At 43.4% G+C, this 18,940-nt stretch overlaps 1 protein-coding gene across 2 annotated transcripts in view; it reads right to left on the bottom strand.

Annotated features, from left to right (window-relative positions):
- Positions 1-18,940, bottom strand: part of nbeal1 (neurobeachin-like 1) — a 44,653-nt gene that overhangs the window by 8,708 nt on the left and 17,005 nt on the right. For both annotated transcript variants that reach the window (XM_078243884.1, XM_078243885.1), the window contains 33 exons: positions 17,742-17,825; positions 17,417-17,515; positions 16,646-17,217; positions 16,297-16,429; positions 15,145-15,264; positions 14,593-14,902; positions 14,064-14,149; positions 13,783-13,872; positions 13,488-13,665; positions 13,242-13,375; positions 11,612-11,771; positions 10,857-10,959; positions 10,608-10,767; positions 9,166-9,324; positions 8,583-8,742; positions 7,783-7,871; positions 6,711-7,316; positions 5,564-5,739; positions 5,140-5,428; positions 4,708-5,013; positions 4,453-4,602; positions 4,195-4,352; positions 3,853-3,977; positions 3,081-3,207; positions 2,840-2,988; positions 2,622-2,755; positions 2,372-2,473; positions 2,057-2,152; positions 1,847-1,971; positions 1,583-1,723; positions 1,261-1,391; positions 962-1,071; positions 404-521 (listed from right to left, as the gene is read on the bottom strand). In XM_078243884.1, the coding sequence (XP_078100010.1) occupies positions 404-521; positions 962-1,071; positions 1,261-1,391; positions 1,583-1,723; positions 1,847-1,971; positions 2,057-2,152; positions 2,372-2,473; positions 2,622-2,755; positions 2,840-2,988; positions 3,081-3,207; positions 3,853-3,977; positions 4,195-4,352; positions 4,453-4,602; positions 4,708-5,013; positions 5,140-5,428; positions 5,564-5,739; positions 6,711-7,316; positions 7,783-7,871; positions 8,583-8,742; positions 9,166-9,324; positions 10,608-10,767; positions 10,857-10,959; positions 11,612-11,771; positions 13,242-13,375; positions 13,488-13,665; positions 13,783-13,872; positions 14,064-14,149; positions 14,593-14,902; positions 15,145-15,264; positions 16,297-16,429; positions 16,646-17,217; positions 17,417-17,515; positions 17,742-17,825 (5,680 nt within the window). The remainder of the gene's footprint in view (positions 1-403; positions 522-961; positions 1,072-1,260; positions 1,392-1,582; positions 1,724-1,846; positions 1,972-2,056; positions 2,153-2,371; positions 2,474-2,621; positions 2,756-2,839; positions 2,989-3,080; positions 3,208-3,852; positions 3,978-4,194; positions 4,353-4,452; positions 4,603-4,707; positions 5,014-5,139; positions 5,429-5,563; positions 5,740-6,710; positions 7,317-7,782; positions 7,872-8,582; positions 8,743-9,165; positions 9,325-10,607; positions 10,768-10,856; positions 10,960-11,611; positions 11,772-13,241; positions 13,376-13,487; positions 13,666-13,782; positions 13,873-14,063; positions 14,150-14,592; positions 14,903-15,144; positions 15,265-16,296; positions 16,430-16,645; positions 17,218-17,416; positions 17,516-17,741; positions 17,826-18,940) is intronic.

The following is an 18,940-nucleotide window of genomic DNA, read 5'->3' as shown; positions in this document are numbered from 1 at the left end:
ACTACACTTACAATTCACAAAGGCAGGACATCATTGTTGCAAAATGCTTGAAATTAAATGTCTCCAAAAACAGTCTTTGTATCAGTATGTGAACTTAAAGTAAAAGTAAACATTTTGGAAACAATCATGTCTCATTTTTTAACTTTCCCTTTTAGGAAATAATTGTAACATTAAAATACCCAAAATTTTAATTTGCAAGTGCATAGTTTGCAATAATTAGTGTGACTGAATGTTTGAAACAAAGTGTTTGTTGTTTTTTAATCTATATTTGCATCCTTTCGTAACCAAGCTGTTGCCAAAAGCATTGTATACACAGTAGTGCATACAAGAAAAATACTTTCAATTGAAGATTGAGGAAAGAATAAAACCATGATGTGAATGATAGCTGTTCTGGATGCTTTACCCTCATATGTGCAGTAGTAGAAGACGTTGAGGGCCTCCACCGCTGCAGGACCCCTCTGCTTGTAACCAAAGATCAGATCGATCCACTCGTGAAGGTGGGCCGATACGTACTCCGACTCCTGTCACAAACCACATATACACTGTGGTCGTAACCAATACAATTCATGTAGCTACTACAACAAGCACAATATTACACCTGTATATGCACACACAGACTTCATCATAGTGCCTTAAATTCCACTACAGGAATACTACACTCAAAACATGTTCATTTGGATGTTGTTTGGCTATGTGAATAACAAAATGTAGACAGTGTAAACTCATGTATCTTCAGATATCTGACATATCAAAAGTAAAATATCAGCTTTGGTGTCAGTCCCTCAGAGTTAAAGACCATATACTGGACACTCTGCACTAATGTTAAGGCTAGGGTAAGGTTTTAATCATGGTTACCGTTCATTCAATATTCTAAATTTTTTCTTCTTGCACAATATCTACAGAGAATGATCCCTAAGAAGCAAGGTCATACGACAGCAGTAGAACTAAAACTGCATCTCACCAGAGCTTTGCGGTGCTTATAGATGAAGTCCTCTGGGGACTTGGCCCATTTGGGCAGAACAACGTCATTTACCCTTTCCTTGGAGATCTGCAGGCGACCCAGATCAAAACCTGAATGATAGCAAGAAGAAAGAGGCAAGCGAGAGAAAGGATTCAGAGAATTAATACAAAACATATTTATGACCATGCTCAAATAGACAAGTCCTACAATAGTGACCAACTGCTGAGTCTGAATCTGCTCGGATAAATATTTTATAATCATATTCTTATTTTTTAAATGAAAAAATACTCAATACTCACCATTTTGGTTCTCAAGGAATTCTGGGAAGTAGAAGAACTCTGGGATGAGCTCCTTGACGTCATTGGGGTTGTCCATTAGGGTCTGCCATGTCGCAGGGATGGAGTGGAACTGGCGGTCGGCACAGTCAAACCTGAGCCAAGGCAGGATGGTATGGATGAGCATCTATATTAAACACTAGAAAACAGCAGCTAAGTGCTGGCACATACATGTCAAAAACTACCTCCAGGGGATGCTATAATTACAATTACTATCATCGCTGAAGATGCATGGAGGGAAAGCAGAGGAAGAGTGGTATGATGACTGGCTGACTAGTCTCTTTACCGTCCACTCTGCAGTTGGATGTGCAGGGAGGTGAAGGGCTCCACTCTTATCAAGTAGTGCATCACTCCGGCAGCATTTGAGTAATGGGTGCCATAATGGAATCTGTCGATGGTGCCTGTTGGGTCCTCGAAACTTTCATACCTGGTGGACACATTGAAAAAGTTAACTTGAGCCAGACGGACTGTCAGTGATGTGCCTTCCTTTAGCTGCTTTAATGATGAGAATAATATAAATAAATAATAAGTATGGAGGGATGAATCATACTTCTCTCTAACGGCCTTGGCATTGCGTTCGTTAAGAACAGCCACTGGCTTTGACAGGTCCCTGAATACCTGAGGATCACACAGGTCCAGCTCCTCTGAGGTGTAGTCAGCTAGAATCCAGGGGAACTGGTAAAACCACACACACACACACAAATATTACCATTCATCCAGTCACCACACTTCACCGTAATGTATTCAGAGAGAAACGTACCACTGGATACTGAGCCAGGTTGTTGTATGTTCTGCCTGCAATCGTGTTGAGTTGCATCAAGTAGTCAAAGTTGGAAATCTCCCGGTTCACCCATTTCTGTGCAAACGCAGTATTTATTTTCATTTTCCTCAACACAAAACATTGATGAACTGAACCAATGAAGAGATTAAGGCGGATGATTGACGAGAGTCACAGACCAAAGATTATTTAGTAAATAAATTCCTACAATGAAGCCATATATTTGAATCAATTATATGTGTTGAGACTGTTGGATATCTGTATTTGTTAATGAGCTCTGCATCATTGTTTACTGACCTGTGTGAGTCCAGAGGCTTTGAGGAGCTCCTGTGGTGAGCGGGTTCCATAAAGGCTGAGGGATCGTAGCAGCAGCATGCGGCTATAGACCTTGTTCCTCACCTGTTGGTAAGAAAACTCAATCTTATTATAAAACTATTTAAAAGGCAAAAGGGGGCTCAAATATTCTTCTGTGATCATTGGAATTCAAACCTATATCAAGAGGCGTTTAAAATATGGTCAATGCCTAGTTAAATTTGTGATTCATCACCTCCTTCTTGAAGTTGAGGAAGTAATTGGTCTGGTCAATGAGGAAGATCTCTAGGGCTGAACGACGTAGGTTATAACGCCGCAGGTGGACCTCTCGGATCTGAGACAGGGGCCATTTGAAGTCGTGGCCCACTCCTTCAGGAAATAAGTAGTTAGTGTAAGTAAAAGTTTAGTGGGTTTACCATATGTTTTCATCCTCCTACATCGCTATCTCCTCACCTTCCTCCTTCTCTTGGCTGCTGTCGTAGAAGTAGATATGCTGGGTGGTGAGTTCCAAGCGGCCGGGCACCACGTCTACCACCGTCACTAGCTCGCAGTCCTCCCACAGCACCAGCTTCTCCTTCTGGCCTGCCTCCTCAGCTTCAACTCTGCAGGACAAAGAATGGGAGCTTGTGATACTTTCCTTAGTATGTATTACGTGAACACAGTTGTTCTGTGGTCGTCGTGTTGGGTGACTGACTGGTTGTTAGCAGCAGCAGGGTCGTCCTCTGGCAGCTCCAGGATGTCGTCTTCCAGGTCGCTGACTTTGACCTGCTTCACAGCCTCCAGCAGCAGAGACTCTGGGTTTACACGCTGCTTATGGACACCTGAGAAAAGCAAAAGAGACGGGAGAGGATTAAACACTGAGAGGAGGCATCCAGAGATCCTGCAGTGGTAAACATCACATGGCAGTGCAGGAAATTAACTTATTAGCATGCTTGTCAAGGGCTGCCAAACTACAAAAACTTACCCGACACATTTTTGTTTAATCACCGTTCAGTTATTTCGTTCCATAAACATAACATTTACAGTTTTAAACTTGCTCACAAAATAAAAAATGAAATAAAAGCCTCCTGAAGTCCTGACTCTGCAAAATGCTCACCCTTACACCAAGCATAGTGGATCCTCCTCCTCATAAAGTAGATGGAAGGGTAGGACATATATTTGGCTTAAAGAAGATTTTCAAGGTCAGTCCTTTTTAATCTGTTTATCAAGGGTAGGCCAGATAAGTGTGCTCATGACATACTGTACACACACACACTTATCCCTGATCATCACATCCACTTACTGAATACATCTACTTACTACTTACGTACTTTTTGCTGCCAAATAGCAAAAGTAGCACCAATGTGCAAAATATCAGTGCAGCTACATTTAGTCCAAATATTTAAGCATACATTTCAGAGACATAACAGAACTGTGTTAGTCTAAACACACACTAAAAAGCCCACAGAGAGGCAATGGTGTCTTACCCAGGTTGTCTCTCAGAGCGCTGGCCTCTCGGTGTGGGTTAAAGTTGTAATTACGGACCAGCTTCAGCCTCATGCGGGAAAAGTTCTCAGCACTGGACACCCTCCAGTGCATCTCATCCTGCTGCCTGTTAGAAATAGTTACAAAACACACTTGTAATCTCCCAAAGCCAGCCATTATCTATTTTCTATCACTGCTGCTGCAATTGTTTCCATCTTATCTTAGTAAGTATAAACTAAAATCAACAATAAGTTCGAGCCCACATGTTGATTTGTTTTGCAACAGTAGAAAGTAGAAAGTGGGGGAAAGACAAGAAATGCAGAAAAGGAGAGAAGTTGATGTACCTGTCAGCCCAGGGCCCTCTCTCACACACCAGACCCCGGCGTGCTGCCTTCCACTGCCTGAGGGTAGCACTGTTCTGGCTGTGCTGCTGCTTCAACATGCTGTTGTAGCGTAAGTTCTCCTGGCGGCCTCGGCGTGAGAAAGGCTCCACAAATTGCTCCTGAAGGGAGTGAAGAGGAAACGTTTTTTTGGATGAGGCTTTGCACCAATAGAGGAAAAGAGGCTTTAGTTATTATTTATTTAGTATTGATCCAACTAACCTGGAAGCGGATCTTGCTTTCACCCCTTTCCCTCTCTCTCTTATGCAGGCTGACCATGAAAGCCTCGTAGCACTCCTTCCAGTAGAGAGCCATGGTCTCATGGCCCTGGCTGAATGTTTCGATTTCATACTGCTTCATGTACGGAATAATCTGAAGGCGAATGGAAGTAAAACGGAGAACCATACCATTATGTTTTACAATAAACTTGTTTCTAATATAATCTAAAAACAACAAGGAACCTTTAAAATCTTATACATATTTGTCGAGGTAGACACGCCACTCAGGTGAGTTGCAGTACAGCTGGAAGTCCTCAAAGAAGGACGGGCTGCCGTTGTTGTCGGGGAGCTGGGGGAGGTGCAGCTCCATGTAGAGGAGGCGGTGGACTTTGGAGAGCAGCGTTCGCAGCAGAGGAACCAGGAAGGAGTACGTCTCCGTTTGCTCCTGGATGGAGCGCCGCAGAATGCTTTCCACCTTACCTAGCAGGTAACAGGCCTCATCCTGGCTTGACACCTCTTTGGTCTGCAGGATGCCATTGAGCTTGGCAGTGGCCATGGAACACACCTGGGACAGAGGCAATTTATTATTGGGCATGCATGGGCTTGCTTTGTACAAAAAGCCAGAAGAATTACCAAACATGGAATAGTACAAACAAGGCCGAAAGGGAGGACAATGGGAAAAATTGCTCACTTTAGGGTCCTCCTGAGCCATGAAGCCCAGCAGCAGTCTCAGTCCAACTTGGGAGAGCTGGAACCACTGGGTGCCAGCAGAGTACCACACCATGAGGCTGTCCATCAGCGTCACCGTCTCCTCCAGCACCTTCTCCGTCCACAGTGCTGGATTGACCAGGCCCTCTGCCTGCAGGAAGTCTTGTACCATGTGAAGCAAACGCACTGCATTCTCCGTGTGCTGTGGCAACGTGGCGACTGATGCCTGGCGGTTATCACTCACCGCCCACTCCAACATACGTTCCATAAGACTTTAAAGAGAAAGCGAGAGCACAGAGGAAGGAGGAGGACACCGTTAGATACTGTTAGCAAGTCTGTCTCTGAAAGCAACATGTTTTCAGCTCCTGCTTTGTCCAGTGTTGTCACCAGTTGAATACAGGGCTGACCTGAGTTTGATTTGGTCGACAGGAAGCAGCAGCTCGTTGGCGGTTGCCAGTTTGGTGAGAGCTGAGAAGACCTGTCCACGCTCCAGCCACGCTGAATCATCTGAACCTTCTACCCCACGCCACATCACACACAGCACAATTTCCAGCAGCGTGGTGCACAGCTCCTCCTCCGCCCGCTAGAGGGCGACATTACACAGGGTTATCATTAGAATAGATAAGATTAAATGTCATTGAGCCCTCTGGTGTATCACTGTAGCAGTAGGTAACAGGATACAGCAAAGAAAAAAAAGGTGATTCCAGAGTTCCTTATATCAGAGATCTTCAACAGGGGGTCTGTGACCTCTAGGTGGTCCTCAGAGTTGCTGCAGTGGGGCCGCCAAATTATTGTTTGATGGTTACATTTTTTTTTTTTTTTTTTTTTAAATATGTCTGAAAATATACATTAACATTAATCCAACATATTATTAGTAAAGATAATTTTTCAGAATGTACACAAGACTGATGATAGGCTTACTGGCCTACAGCTAAGGTAGCCATGAGGTAGCCATCCCCAGATACAGTTAAGCTTAAGGATTTACTGTGCCACATTTTAACCTTAAAACATGGTGTATAAATATGCCAAAAAAAATTATTTTAAAAGTTTAGTATTGTATGCACCATAAGAAGGTATGTGTAAAGGCTTTAGGCAGCCCTAGCCTTTATTGTAAGTCCAGTTTAATATGCAACTCAATTTTATACAAAACATGTAGTAGGGGGTCCCTGATCCATCTCTTTTTCAGCTAAGGGGTCCTTGGCCTATAAAAAGGTTGAAGAATGTAGATGATACTACTTTTGTCACTATTGGCCAAATTTGTTCTCCCAGGAAGATCTAACACTTTGTCACATTCCCCAACCAAAGGTTTTAAAATGACACATTTCATTATATAACTGACAGCCTCCTGCTGTGGGAGGAGACAGGTGGTCTCTCTTCCACCTCTCCCATTCAGTGAGACGCTCACTGGATGACAGTGACATTTCACCAACTAAGTAAGAAGCTCTTGCAGGGTAGTAGCATTAAGGCAACCTCCGAATACAGACTGCTATATGAAATAAAGATGCCAAGGGTTTCTTATCACAGCAAGAATAATCACAAAAACAGCCATCTCACCTCAGCATTGTTGAAGGACTCCCCCAGTGAGATGTTGTCACTGAAGAGAAAGCTGTCTTCATTCAGGGAGGAAGTTGCATCTCGATCCCCGGTGCTCCCTGGGAAAGGCTTGGAGGTCTCCAGTGGAGAAGGTGTGCTGGGCATGCTACCAGGTGTTTGGCTGCCGCTCTCCCCGCCTTCATAGGCCTGCAGGTGGGACAGATCCAGCATCAAGCCTCCTGACTTTCCCACCACCCAGGGCTTGACGTGTAGTTGCGGCTCGGTAGAGGCAGAGGAAGATGGCGTGTCCAGCAGTGAGATGACGTCGCCGTTCTCCAGGCTGTCCACAGAGCGAGTGTCACCTATGCTGAGCCGGTCATCCTCCAGCCGGTCCAGGCGGCCAGCACTGCCTGCCCGCGCCCTCCTCTCCAGCGGCAGCTCCAGGCGGTTGGTGCTGCTGCCACTGGACCGGCTGAGGTCCAGGCTGCAGGCACTGATGGTGTCAGTGGGCCGAAGTGGCAGGGACCCTTCACCCCGCAGGCAGAGTCGCATAAGAGTGTCCTGCCAACACTGCTGCCTTGAGATCTGAATGGCAGCATCTGTTTGGGATAGTAGCAGCTGGTGAACCTAAAGACAGAGAGGGGGAAAAAATGTTGTTAATGATATCTGCAGGAAAACTAAGTCATGTAGCATCAAGAGGTAAATGGTGAAAAAAAAACATCAACATCTTCAAAGCTAAACTTTAACTGCTATAATGAAACAATGAATGCTTTTTTCCCCCCAACTGTTGAGTCAAAGTTGAGTTGCAGTACTTGTGTGTATCAGTGTGTGTGTGTGAGTGAGTGAGTGAGTGAGTGAGAGAGAGAGAGAGAGAGAGAGAGAGAATGTGTGTGTGGGTGGGGGGGGGGAGATGTGAAAAACATTTGCCATACTAATCAATTGCTGGAACCATCAGTCATTTCCTGTGTCAGCTGTTATTCAATATATATATATATATATATATATATATATATATATATATATATATATATATATATATATATAAAATGAATAGTGTGGATGTCAGCAGGCTGAAGTGCAGGTGTTTCCTCACCCTCTTGCAGACGAGGAGGCGTACGCTGGGTCCAGCCCGGTGAGTGAGCTGGGCCAGTGCCATCAGGTCCTTGTAGTTCACTACATTATCTGTAGATTTTGGACACAAACACAATTTTACATTTGTGCAATTGTATATTTGGCAATGATTTGCGCTACCATGTGCCAACGTTATTGTCTGTGTTTTTCTTTACTAATGACAGACAGGGGAGCAGTTCTGTCTACTGCCTCCGTCCTGAGCTCCATTGATCAGTAAATAGTATTGGTCTGACATTTTTTCAGCATCTCTACAAAGCCTTTCAGCCTTCAACTCCAGTGTGTGGGGTAATGTGAATATGACCTGAGTTCAATTAGGAAGGTTAAGCCACACTGCTCCTCTGTTTAAAGAAAACTAATAACGAGTACTGGCTTATCGCTCCGTGAGGACTCATGAAATTGATTCCATTAATTCAAGGAACAACACGTCATAAAACTGGCCGGAATGGGCAGCAGAGAACGAACTGGTAGGGGGAAGAAAAAAAAAAAAAAAATCAAAAGCACCCCTGCTCATTGACCAATTGACTAAAAGCTTCAACCTAGGCTGAACACATTTAATTCGGGGAGATTTATAGTAACAGGAGAGTTGCTGCAGCAACTCCAGACTGATTAGTGATACTGTTAAGGACAGTGGATACTGCAGCGTGTTTACATAGACAAAAATCTTTACATTTGCACAAAATAAGGTTAAAGTTACACTAGTTGAAGATAAAAGCAGAACAGTGTAAAACACACTTTAGTAATAAAAACAAAACAAGAGCTGACCTGTGTGGAGGACCTGGTTGAGGAGACAGCGGATCAGTGTCGGAGTGATGTGAAGTTCGGAGAAGAGCAGCGACAGGCCAGCGTAACCTGCCTCCCTTAGCCGCAAGCGCTGCTTATTCTTCTCATAGACGCGGTCACAGCGCAACATGCGCTCAAACAACTGTGCGCAAGAAGAATCAAACATTTTTTTATGACTAATAGTGCTATAATACATTGCGGTATATTCCGTATATTTCATGCGGTTGAGTAGGATTTTGACAAGTGTCTGTGGTTGGATGTTCTGTGTAGTTCTGAGTAAGTCACTTTTACATTTAGGTGAATGAAATGGATGGGCCATGAATTGACTTAATACTGCAAGACTGTTAAGTGAAACATTTGTAAAATTACATGATTGTTGATCCTGATGAATGCCAATACTGGGTTTATTTAAAATTCCCTGACTTGAAAAACACTAACTTTTCTGCATCTCTTAAAGTGCAATGATATTCCAGGAATTCAATAACTAATTGTGACCTTTTACAGCAGTTTACTTAGTCAAAGCAAGTAAGTCAGTTTGTCCCAAGTGTAGCTGGCGTTAACCCACCTTGAACACGAGCTCTCGGAGTCGATCTGAGTGCTTGTTGTTGAGCAGGAGAGCGTAGCAGGAGTCGGCCGCCCCGGGCTCAAAGAGGAGCAGGAAGAGCTGGTCCCTGGCCGGACTGGTCTGAAGAAGGCTGAGTAACAACTCCAGCAGCCCACACAACTGCAACACACACAGCCACAACTACATTTAGCTTCTTTTACATAGTTTTGACAGACTTCTACATTGTTTTGAGAAGGAAATCATAGCACTAAAAGACAGACAGACACTAAAACAGCTTATCATGCATGTCATATCACTCTGAGATTAACAAGCACAGAGTGGCATCTTTAACTAAATTTGACTAAAACAGAAATGGGAGCAGGGAGGTGGGCAACGCTATAAAATCTATTGGTTCACAGTGTAAATTAGTGCTTGTATCGCACCATTTATATGTGGACAATTTATGTAATATTTAACTAAAGATTATGTTTCATAAAGTGGATTTTTCATAAGTTTTAACATAATTAATTAAGTGTGGCATTTAAAGATTCAGTCTGACTTGATGAATGGATAAATAGTATCAGAAAGATGCCAGACGCCCAGCAGTGGAGTAGGATTATGCGAATGACCATATGTTCATAGAGGGTGATGCAAGCTTCCACATATAGTACTGCAGTGTAATAGGATATGCAAAGTGACAGACAAAATGAAAAACAAGATGGGACTAAAAAAGGCAGCGAGGTGGGGAGGAGGTGTGACAAGAGGAGGAATTGGTTTTCACAAAATAGGTGACAGATACCAAGTTGTGTGAAAACGTCATCTAGTGCGTTACAGTCGGAGAGGAAAGCAGTCAAGAAATGAATAGTTTGTTTCAGCCAACAGCCACTGATGGATATTGCTTACAGAGAGAAAAATGTTTAAAACATAATGCAGAGAGAGAGAGAAGCTGGCAAAAACAGCTGCCATGCAGGAAATGAGCTGACAGCTTCCTGCACAGGCATCACTGCAGTAAGTCCATAGGGAAACAGAAAATCCTGTAGTGAAAGGTCATCTTATTTCACAATGAAATCCTTAAATGGCAAGGACGGTTGGCATTAACCAGTTTCACAATATATGGGTCATCTGGCAAGCATACACCAATAATAACTTGACCTACTCCAAATTTAAAAATGTTGGCCTGACACACCTCAAAGTATCATTCTCATGAATTAACCTTTTGTTCACAGTGAATGCTGTAATCCCTTGATACTATTTTAGTAGTATTCTGGTCCTCGCTGGGGACAATCTCATAAGGCTACTATGATTTATGCAGGCATAGAATAAGGATGATATAGCGTTATTCTAACACAGGATAATCACAGGTTTCTAACTTGAAGATTTATTTTAAAAACATGTCCTCTCACAAAAAGTTTATTTTAAGAATTTCTAAGTGCATAATATAACATTTGACCCGACCCCCTCACCTGCTCCTCGTCTCCAATGGCAGCCATGTATCCCAGAATGCTGTGAATCTCCTCCTGTGACATGCCCTTGCTGATGTAGTACTTGATGAGGCCACAGAGAGACGCCCGGATGGTACGAATGTCATCCTCGCTCAAGTCACCCTCTTTATTACTGTTCTTCCTGAAGTACAGAGCAGATGACAATGATGTTTTGTGAAAAAGAGACTTAAAGTATGAGACAGGTATGAACTTTGAGAAATGGAATCTCACCCGTAATAAAGGCGTATGGTGTCCAAAAGGAACTGAACTCCATATTTTTTTCTGAACTGCTTCCTGTTATCTTTGATGACGGTAGACATGTACTGGATATGACCTACATTGGAAGAAAACAAACATAGAACTGGTAACAATCTCAGTCATGAACACACACTTTGTTTGACACACAAAATTCAGCAGCATCACATCCAACAGCCATGAAGAAAAATAGACTGAGATACATGGAAAATGCAAGAAAAATGTGAAGGAAAATAGAAATGTCATGATCCTTGGATAATATATTTCGGTTTTCTTTCACGGGAGTTGTATACCGCTGCCTGGATCGGTTAGTTTGTTTGTGTTATTGTGTGAGTTTTGTGAATCCGAACTAACCCTTTAAAAAACACAGAAGTCACACAATAACGCAAACAAACCGATCGAGGCAACAATTGAACAGCAACTCTAGAAAGTGGCCTCGAAACGAGGGTACATGGATATAACAGCTTCAGTTCCCCGTTGGAAAGGGCTGTCTGACGGAAAGGTAAAGCAGTAAAAATATAAATATGGCTTACACTTAAACTGTTATGGATTTTTTTTAGGTGGGCCTTTAAATATGTTTTGTTGCTGCTCCAGTCCACAGCAGTATATTACCTAGCTTCCGTGTCGGTACGGCTGGCTGCTTCTTCAAATTGGGGGCGTGCCGACCCCCATCTAACACACACACACACACACACACACACACACACACACACACACACACACCCACCCACCTATGCGTAGTGGGAAGTCTCCTTTGTTCCAGATGTTAAAGTTGAACAGTAGATGTGTGTGAAGCTGCTGCAGCAGAGCCTGGTTCTTCTCATATGTCACCTGCTCTATCAGCAGCTGTGCAGCAACCAGCACGCTGACATCCACATGACCTGCTGGCAGCTAAACACATACAAAAGCAAATCAATTGTATTTTATTGGCATGCATGCAAAACGATAAAACCCAGGGGGGGGAGGGAGGGTGAGCTGAAAATGGGCCTTCTAAGAAACAAAAAGACATACACAAACAGGTACGTATTATGTCATGATAAAAAAACTTGTTGGTAAACAAGTATAAAGCTATACCTGACACCCAAAACCCACCTCCACTAAACAGTTAAGGAACATGTTGGAATGGGGCGATACACATTTGTGGTTTATTTGTACTTTTACCATTTACAGGGTGTGGTTACTTTGCTGGGAGCAACTATTACCGCAACCAAGACATTTTCTTTAATCTGAGTCTCTGTGGAGTCTTTCATTTTCCCATAGTGTAAATGCTGATGCAGAGATATCTTCCCCCACCCCACGCCCCCATCCCCAGGCGACAAATAAATAATGAAGCACATGCACCAGACAAAAGATAGAGGAGAAAGGGGGGGAGGGGGGGGTGTGGGGGGGCAGAAAGAGCGCTGAGGTAAAAAAGAATGAGCATTCAAGAGAGACAGACAGACATAAAGGAAAGGACAAACACACAGAACAAACAGACGGGGACAAAAGCTATATGAGTTGAATTCATTTCACTGGAGGATGTCGAGGAAAATTCAAAATTCTTACACCATGCGAGTCTCGTACATTATAAACAATGTAATACAAGCTATAATAAACTTGAACAAAGTCAGCAGAGATTCTTAATTTGTCCTCTCACAACCAAACTAATCCAGGATGAATAGGGAGAAAAACAAAAGAAGCGTATGCCCTTTTTGCATGTGGAGACCTTATGCAATTACCGCATTTTGTGAAATGTACTCCATTGGTAGAAATTGACCAGAAAATGCTTTTAATACATCTAGTCTAGATCTTACTTCCTTTTTTTTTTTTTTTTTATAAATGCAGGAAGAAACCACACATCTGAAAGAGGAAGACATTTTATAACCCAAAAAATGAAAGCCGAGCTGAAATGAATTAGTGTGCCTCATGCAGAATCAGTAGCATCAGGGGACGCAATCAGGGAACTTGCATGGTTTTAAGGTCAGAAACTGCAGAGAAGCATGGGTGTTATGTTTCTGGTGTAAACGGTCTCTCATGGTCTAAGTAAGTATTATATAAACATTAAACATTTCGTAATTTTATTTGAAACTGCTCTGCTCTCATGAAAACTTAACTTCGTAACTTCAAAAGTTCTACTCAATCATATTCAAACAGAGGAAGCACGGAAGTGATGGAAGCTGGGTAATAACATGCTAACAGTGCAACACATTTGAACAACTTTTTAAACAAATTTAACAAATTTGTTGATTTGTGTGTCAGTGAAGACATACACTGAAGAGCCGCCAGAGTCTTAGCGTCTTAGAGTCTTAGTCCTAGCGCCTAATATTCCAAACGGACACCCTGGTTATATTAATTGATTGCAAAAATCAGGATTAAACAGACCTTCTGCAGCAGGGCTCCCAGTGTACTGACACAATGCGAGTGGAGCAGATTCTCCTGGTTGATAGGGTGTCTCTGCAGAAAATGCTTCAGCACCAACAGGAATGTGGCCACCAGATTCTTCTCCAGGCGTGCCTCTGTAACAAAAATAAAACTACATTTGTTTCCACATGTACCCCAGTTTCCCAGTTATTGAGAGTAAAGAGAAATGGGGGGGGGGGGGAACAATATATATGTGCTGGAGCAGACCTGAAGCCCTGTTGGATGGGAGAATGACCCAATCTCCATCGGCTGGCGTGGTCACATCAGGAGTGATGAAATCTGACCCAGCTGCAGGATCACTGGCCTGTTGATCAGGAGTAATCAGGGCCAACTGCTCCAGTATAGGGAAGAGCACTGGCAGGCCGCCCACACAGTTAATCATATCCTGCCACAGACACAACAGCAACACATTATTGAAATAGAATACACATCTGTGCAATTCAAGTTGTAATATTCCTCTGAGCACACAACAAATACATGACAGCATGCAGGTTCCTCCCACCTTAATATCCCAGTTGACGACTTTATTCCCAGTCAGGCGTCCGTGGAGCATGTTTGGGGACAGATCTAGACAGATGGGGTTCCTGCACGCCTGTTGATAAAAGGACCATGTTTAGTTAACAGTTAGTAGATTTTCTTCAAATAAATAAAATTACTAGTGTAGTAAAATTATCATTTTATCTTGGTAAAATCACACCTTGTCTTAAACGAACTGATATGGCTGTTCTGTATGTGGTTGAAAGTTTTACGACGGGATGACTGAAAACACAGTGGTCCAATTACCTTGGGCGAGTAATGCAGCAGCAATTTGGTTGAAAGGTCGCCAAGTTCCGATTCCTGGGCTTTGAATGGAGAGATGCAGTTTGGACCTGCGTGGAAGACAGATTAAAAAACATTTGTAGGTGGCCGGGTTGGCTCGGTTGGTAGAGCAGGCGCACATATGTAGAGGTTTGTTCATCGACGCAGAAGGTCCGGGGCTCGAATCAGACCTGTGACGATTTTTCTGCATGTCTTCCCCCTCTCTCTCCCCTTTCATATCTAACTGTCCTATCCATTAAAAGGTGGAAATGCCCAAAAAATAGGTTTACTTTTTTATCTATGATCTGTACTGTTTCAATATTTTGATGTGAATTTAACTTTTTTATTAAATCGTTATTGCTGGTCTCATTTTCATTCATCCACTGTTGCTGTTTCATTGTTCTAACAAACAATATGCCTCCTTTATCCCACAACATATTTTCTTTAATTTCTCTTTCCTCCTCTTCTTCTTCTTCCTCCTCCTCCTCCTCTCACGCCATTTCTCCCTGCTTACCAGCAATGCAGATGGCTTTAATGTGGTTGGGCTGCAGGGGTTCATGGAAGACCATGACGCACCCCAACTGGCCCTGCAAGGAGGTAGGACTTCCCCACTCGCTGTCCTGGGTCCCTGCAGAGATGAGCTTAGTCACAGACTCAGGCTTTCCCCCCAGCAGTCCCCCCCAGGTCTGTGGCGACAGGATGGTGCCCAGCGAGGAGCGAGTGCTGGGTGTGATCGGGGAGGAGAAGGGAGGGTCTGGGATCTGGGAGGGCGGGGGAGTGGTGGTCCGGTGGCCTGCTGAACCGATGCAACAGGAGATGAATGGCTGTGGGTGGAGGACAACAGAATGAGATAGGGGAGTGAACAAACAACATGCATGATGTGCATATATGACACATTTTTCTCTCCTTACAAACAGACAAATACATTACAAACAGCAAACTACGGGGTACTTGTAACCTCTTACAGCATTTCTGTCTGTAACATTTACACACAATCTGGTAGGTTGACCAAGTTGCCGAGAAGTTGGTGAATTTCCATTATTAACCAAGTGAGTACAGGTCTCACCTCTGTCATGGTGGGATACTTGAGGGGGGCCGACAGTTTCTGCTGTCCATCCACATAAATGTAAACAAGACTCTGTCCAAAAGGCCTCTTTCCTGGTACGTGCACCACACCGATGCTATGCTGTAAACAGAAAATCCAATATAATTTAGTGTCTTTAATCCTTAGTGTTGCTCTCTTTAATCATCTACAGTCAAGGTGTGATCTTCTAAATATAGGGTGGCATCTGTGTTGCCAGACTTTAGGATATTTAGAATTTTTAGCCTAAATGTCTCTTGGGAAGTTGAGAGCAGTTCAAAAATCATTCATCTTCTGCAATACTGATTGCAAATGTTAGTGCTGTGTTAAAGGGGTCAATTCTTTTATTCTGTCTACATTGCCATATTTCAGTGGCACTATCCCTTCAGTAAATTTATGTCAACAACTGATGTCATGTTGTCTAAAATGGGCTTAAGCCAGGACAATAAATGCTGGAAATGTAAGAAAGAGGTGGATACTTTTCTCCATGCCTTATGGGATTGTCCCACGGTAAGGCCCTTATGGAAGGCAGTGTTAAAAACAACCCCTGCCAGAATCCCCACAATTATGCCTGCTAGGGGATAGGTCCTCATGCCCCTAGGCCTTGCTAAATCAGAAGCTGAACTGATGTTAACGGGTTTTATTGTAGCTGCCAGACTCATTTTGCGTAGCTGGAAGAGTCCAAATAGACCAGACATTACGGACTGGCCTAAACTTATGACAGAGATAGCGGCCTTTGAACTTCTGATCGAAAGGGTGCAGAATATTCCAAGCAAAAACAGACAAGCATGGATGTCTTTTGAATATTACTACTGACTTTTAGAAGGGAGGTGGGGCATTGGTGGATAGAGGATAATTATGGATGTGCAGACACACATGTGTGTTTATATTTGTGGGTAACAGTGTGTATGTAATGGGTATGAGGATGCTGCGCGGGTTCCTATTTTGGCTGCCTTTTATTTGTTTTATTTTATTTCATTATTATTTTATTTTCTATTGTTTGTATTTTCAAATGTGAGATATATGTATTACATTTGTACCATGTATATATGTGTGTGGAGTTGCATTACCAAAATAAATAAAAAATGTTAATGACAAAAAAAACAACAACAACTGATGTCATGAAACCTGACTCACCCAGAGAGAGTCACAGAAGCAGTAGTCGGGCAGCATGACTGTGACGTACTCCTTCTTCGTGCATACGGCCACAACCAGCACACCCGCTGAGCTGATGAAGGCCTCAAACCCTGTCCCTCCTGGGGTAAAAAAGCTGTACGGGATAAAGTACAGAAAAACAGCTTGAGCAAGCATGGACATACAGAATACTTTCTGATGCGTTTGGGAATTTCACAAGAATAGTGAGTATGCCATCTCCTCCTAATGATACTATACTTGTTAAGACCAGACATTAGATGAAAATGTTCTTGGATACTCCTCCAGTCTCTTTAATCAATACTTTCTCTATCTTCTTCTGTTTTCCTCTCACCTGTAGAGCTGCTTCCTCTTGTCCTTGCTGAGTGGGCCCAGCTGGTCCTGATCTAGTGACAACCAGGCGAGAAAGCTGAAGGCCGAGCCTGGCCAGCGCTGCACTGTTGGAACTACAATGCCGGCCATGCTAGGTGACAGGTCAAAGTACTGCATGGCACTTTCCAGGCCCTGCTTCCGTACCATGGCCAGGAGGGCTCTCAGGGCAGGACCTACATAGGGGTGAGCTTGAGTGGACTCTAGAGGTCTAAGGAGAAGCAGGAGACCCAGAAGTTCCCTGGCGCTCAGGGACTGGGAGCCCAGTGAGCCCACCAGCCCCAGTAGGCTCTCAGCGCAAGCTCGGTGTAGCCGTTGGTGACGCTCCAGGCCTGCCAGCGCTTGCATGACCATGGCGGCATTGACACAGGTGGCGCGGGTCTGGCGGTTGAGGCAGCTGAGGCGGCGGAGCCAGTCGGCCGTAAAAAGCTGCTGCTCTGATGATTCCAGCTCTGGGAGCCACTGGACCAGCAGCAGCAAGGGCTCCACATTACTGATGCCCAGGAGCCCCACTGAGGTGTGCTCACCTTCCACCGCCTACACACATACACAGAGAAATACACATGAACACAAAGATAGACACAGAATACACACAGATACAGGTGCAGTGGATTAGAGCGCCATTCAGTCAATCAGGCAACTAAGAAAGTTAGCAGGACATCATTCAACCAGACCAACAAATCAATAAAAAGAAAGAAAGAAAGGACTAAACACCAAAAGACAATCCATCTCTCACCATGTTCATCAGCTCTTTGAGAAGGTGCCGTGATGGCTGGCCGAGTGAGGTGAGCACTTCATACAGGTGATTGTAACCAATCCTCTCCTTGAACACCTCCTGGAGGGGTGGCGGGAACAATATATTAAAATACAAGGGATGATCAACTTCCTTTCCAGAGTTTCTCATCCGATTGTGGGTTTGAAGCTACTTTTGTAAACCTCTCTTCTCTAACTCAATAACTCAATAATCACTTTGGAATGACCAGCTGGGTTCTTCAGTGGCTCTAGTCCCAATATAGACTATAGGGACAGCATGTAATTACATGCATTTGTGTTCCTATTACCTTTGCGGCTGGTGATTTGTGCATCACGGTTGTCAGGGCTTTGATGGTTGCTACAGCGAGAAGGTCTAGTCGCCCTTGAAACACCTGAAGAAAAATCAGACTCGTCAGTCCCTTACTTCAGCCAATCACTTGTGCTTTTAGCGAGCACAGTATGTAGACAAATGACTGGGCACATGTCAAATCTCCTCTTTCCAGATGAATGTTACAGCACTTTCATAAGGTGATAAGCATGCATACAATTTAAAGCCACAATCATATATAAGGTTTGAAATGCTAAAATAATAATGATCAACTTATTTAAGGCACTTAATACAACATGCATCACACTTGGAGGAATAAAAGGGAGACTTTTAGTAGATGCCTTGAAGTTTGATTCAATTAGTGTGTGAAAACGTGATTAAAATCATTGATGATGGTTAGATCCATGTTTGTCTCTGCAGTACGGGCCGGCATCAAAGCTTGTACTGCAGATGTTATAGTGCAGATACAGGAGTGTTGTCTTTCTGCTCCAGGTATAAAAAAACAATCCTTTTAATAGCATGATGATCTGACTGGAGCAGGAAGCTCTCAGGGCTTAGTCAAAATAAAAATACCCAACTCCACACACAGACAGTCACAAAGGAGTACCTCACTCTTTTTCCTCACACAAACAGTCACAAAAAGCATGCAACCCATAAAACACAAGAAAAACCATTCAAAATGAACACATCTCCATCCAGCTCTGTCCTGCTCATGTCCAACATGTTCCGGGTCACTGAACCCGTAATTCCATTGGAATAAACATGCAGCTGTAGACTGGTTGATCCTACAGAGGGTCTTGGACCGGCTGGAGAGGGACTGTGGCAAAAATCAAACACTTAGGTCATCATCACTGAGTCCAGATCACCTCAAACCACTGAACTCTGTGAGAACACACACCAGGCCACCGTGATAGCATTCCAGCGGAACCCATAGTATACAGCAGAAAACCCAGGACAATGGGGAAAGGGGAGGGCTGGGGAAACCAAAAATGACACAAAATAAATGAAATGACACAGCTGTGAAAGAGGCAAAGTGGTCACTCTACAGCAAGACGAAAACGTTTTATTACCAATCGACAATTTAGCACCTTAGGTCAATTCTGGTTTTGGAATTTCATTTGATTTTTGTTTTTTCCATTACATCGTTTACTTTTAAATCGTTATGCTTTATAGTAACTG

This window comes from Sander vitreus, chromosome 24, assembly GCF_031162955.1.
Source record: "Sander vitreus isolate 19-12246 chromosome 24, sanVit1, whole genome shotgun sequence".
Taxonomy (NCBI): domain Eukaryota; kingdom Metazoa; phylum Chordata; class Actinopteri; order Perciformes; family Percidae; genus Sander; species Sander vitreus.
The sequence above is the reverse complement of the archived record's forward strand: the minus strand, read 5'-3'. Positions and strand labels throughout refer to the sequence as shown.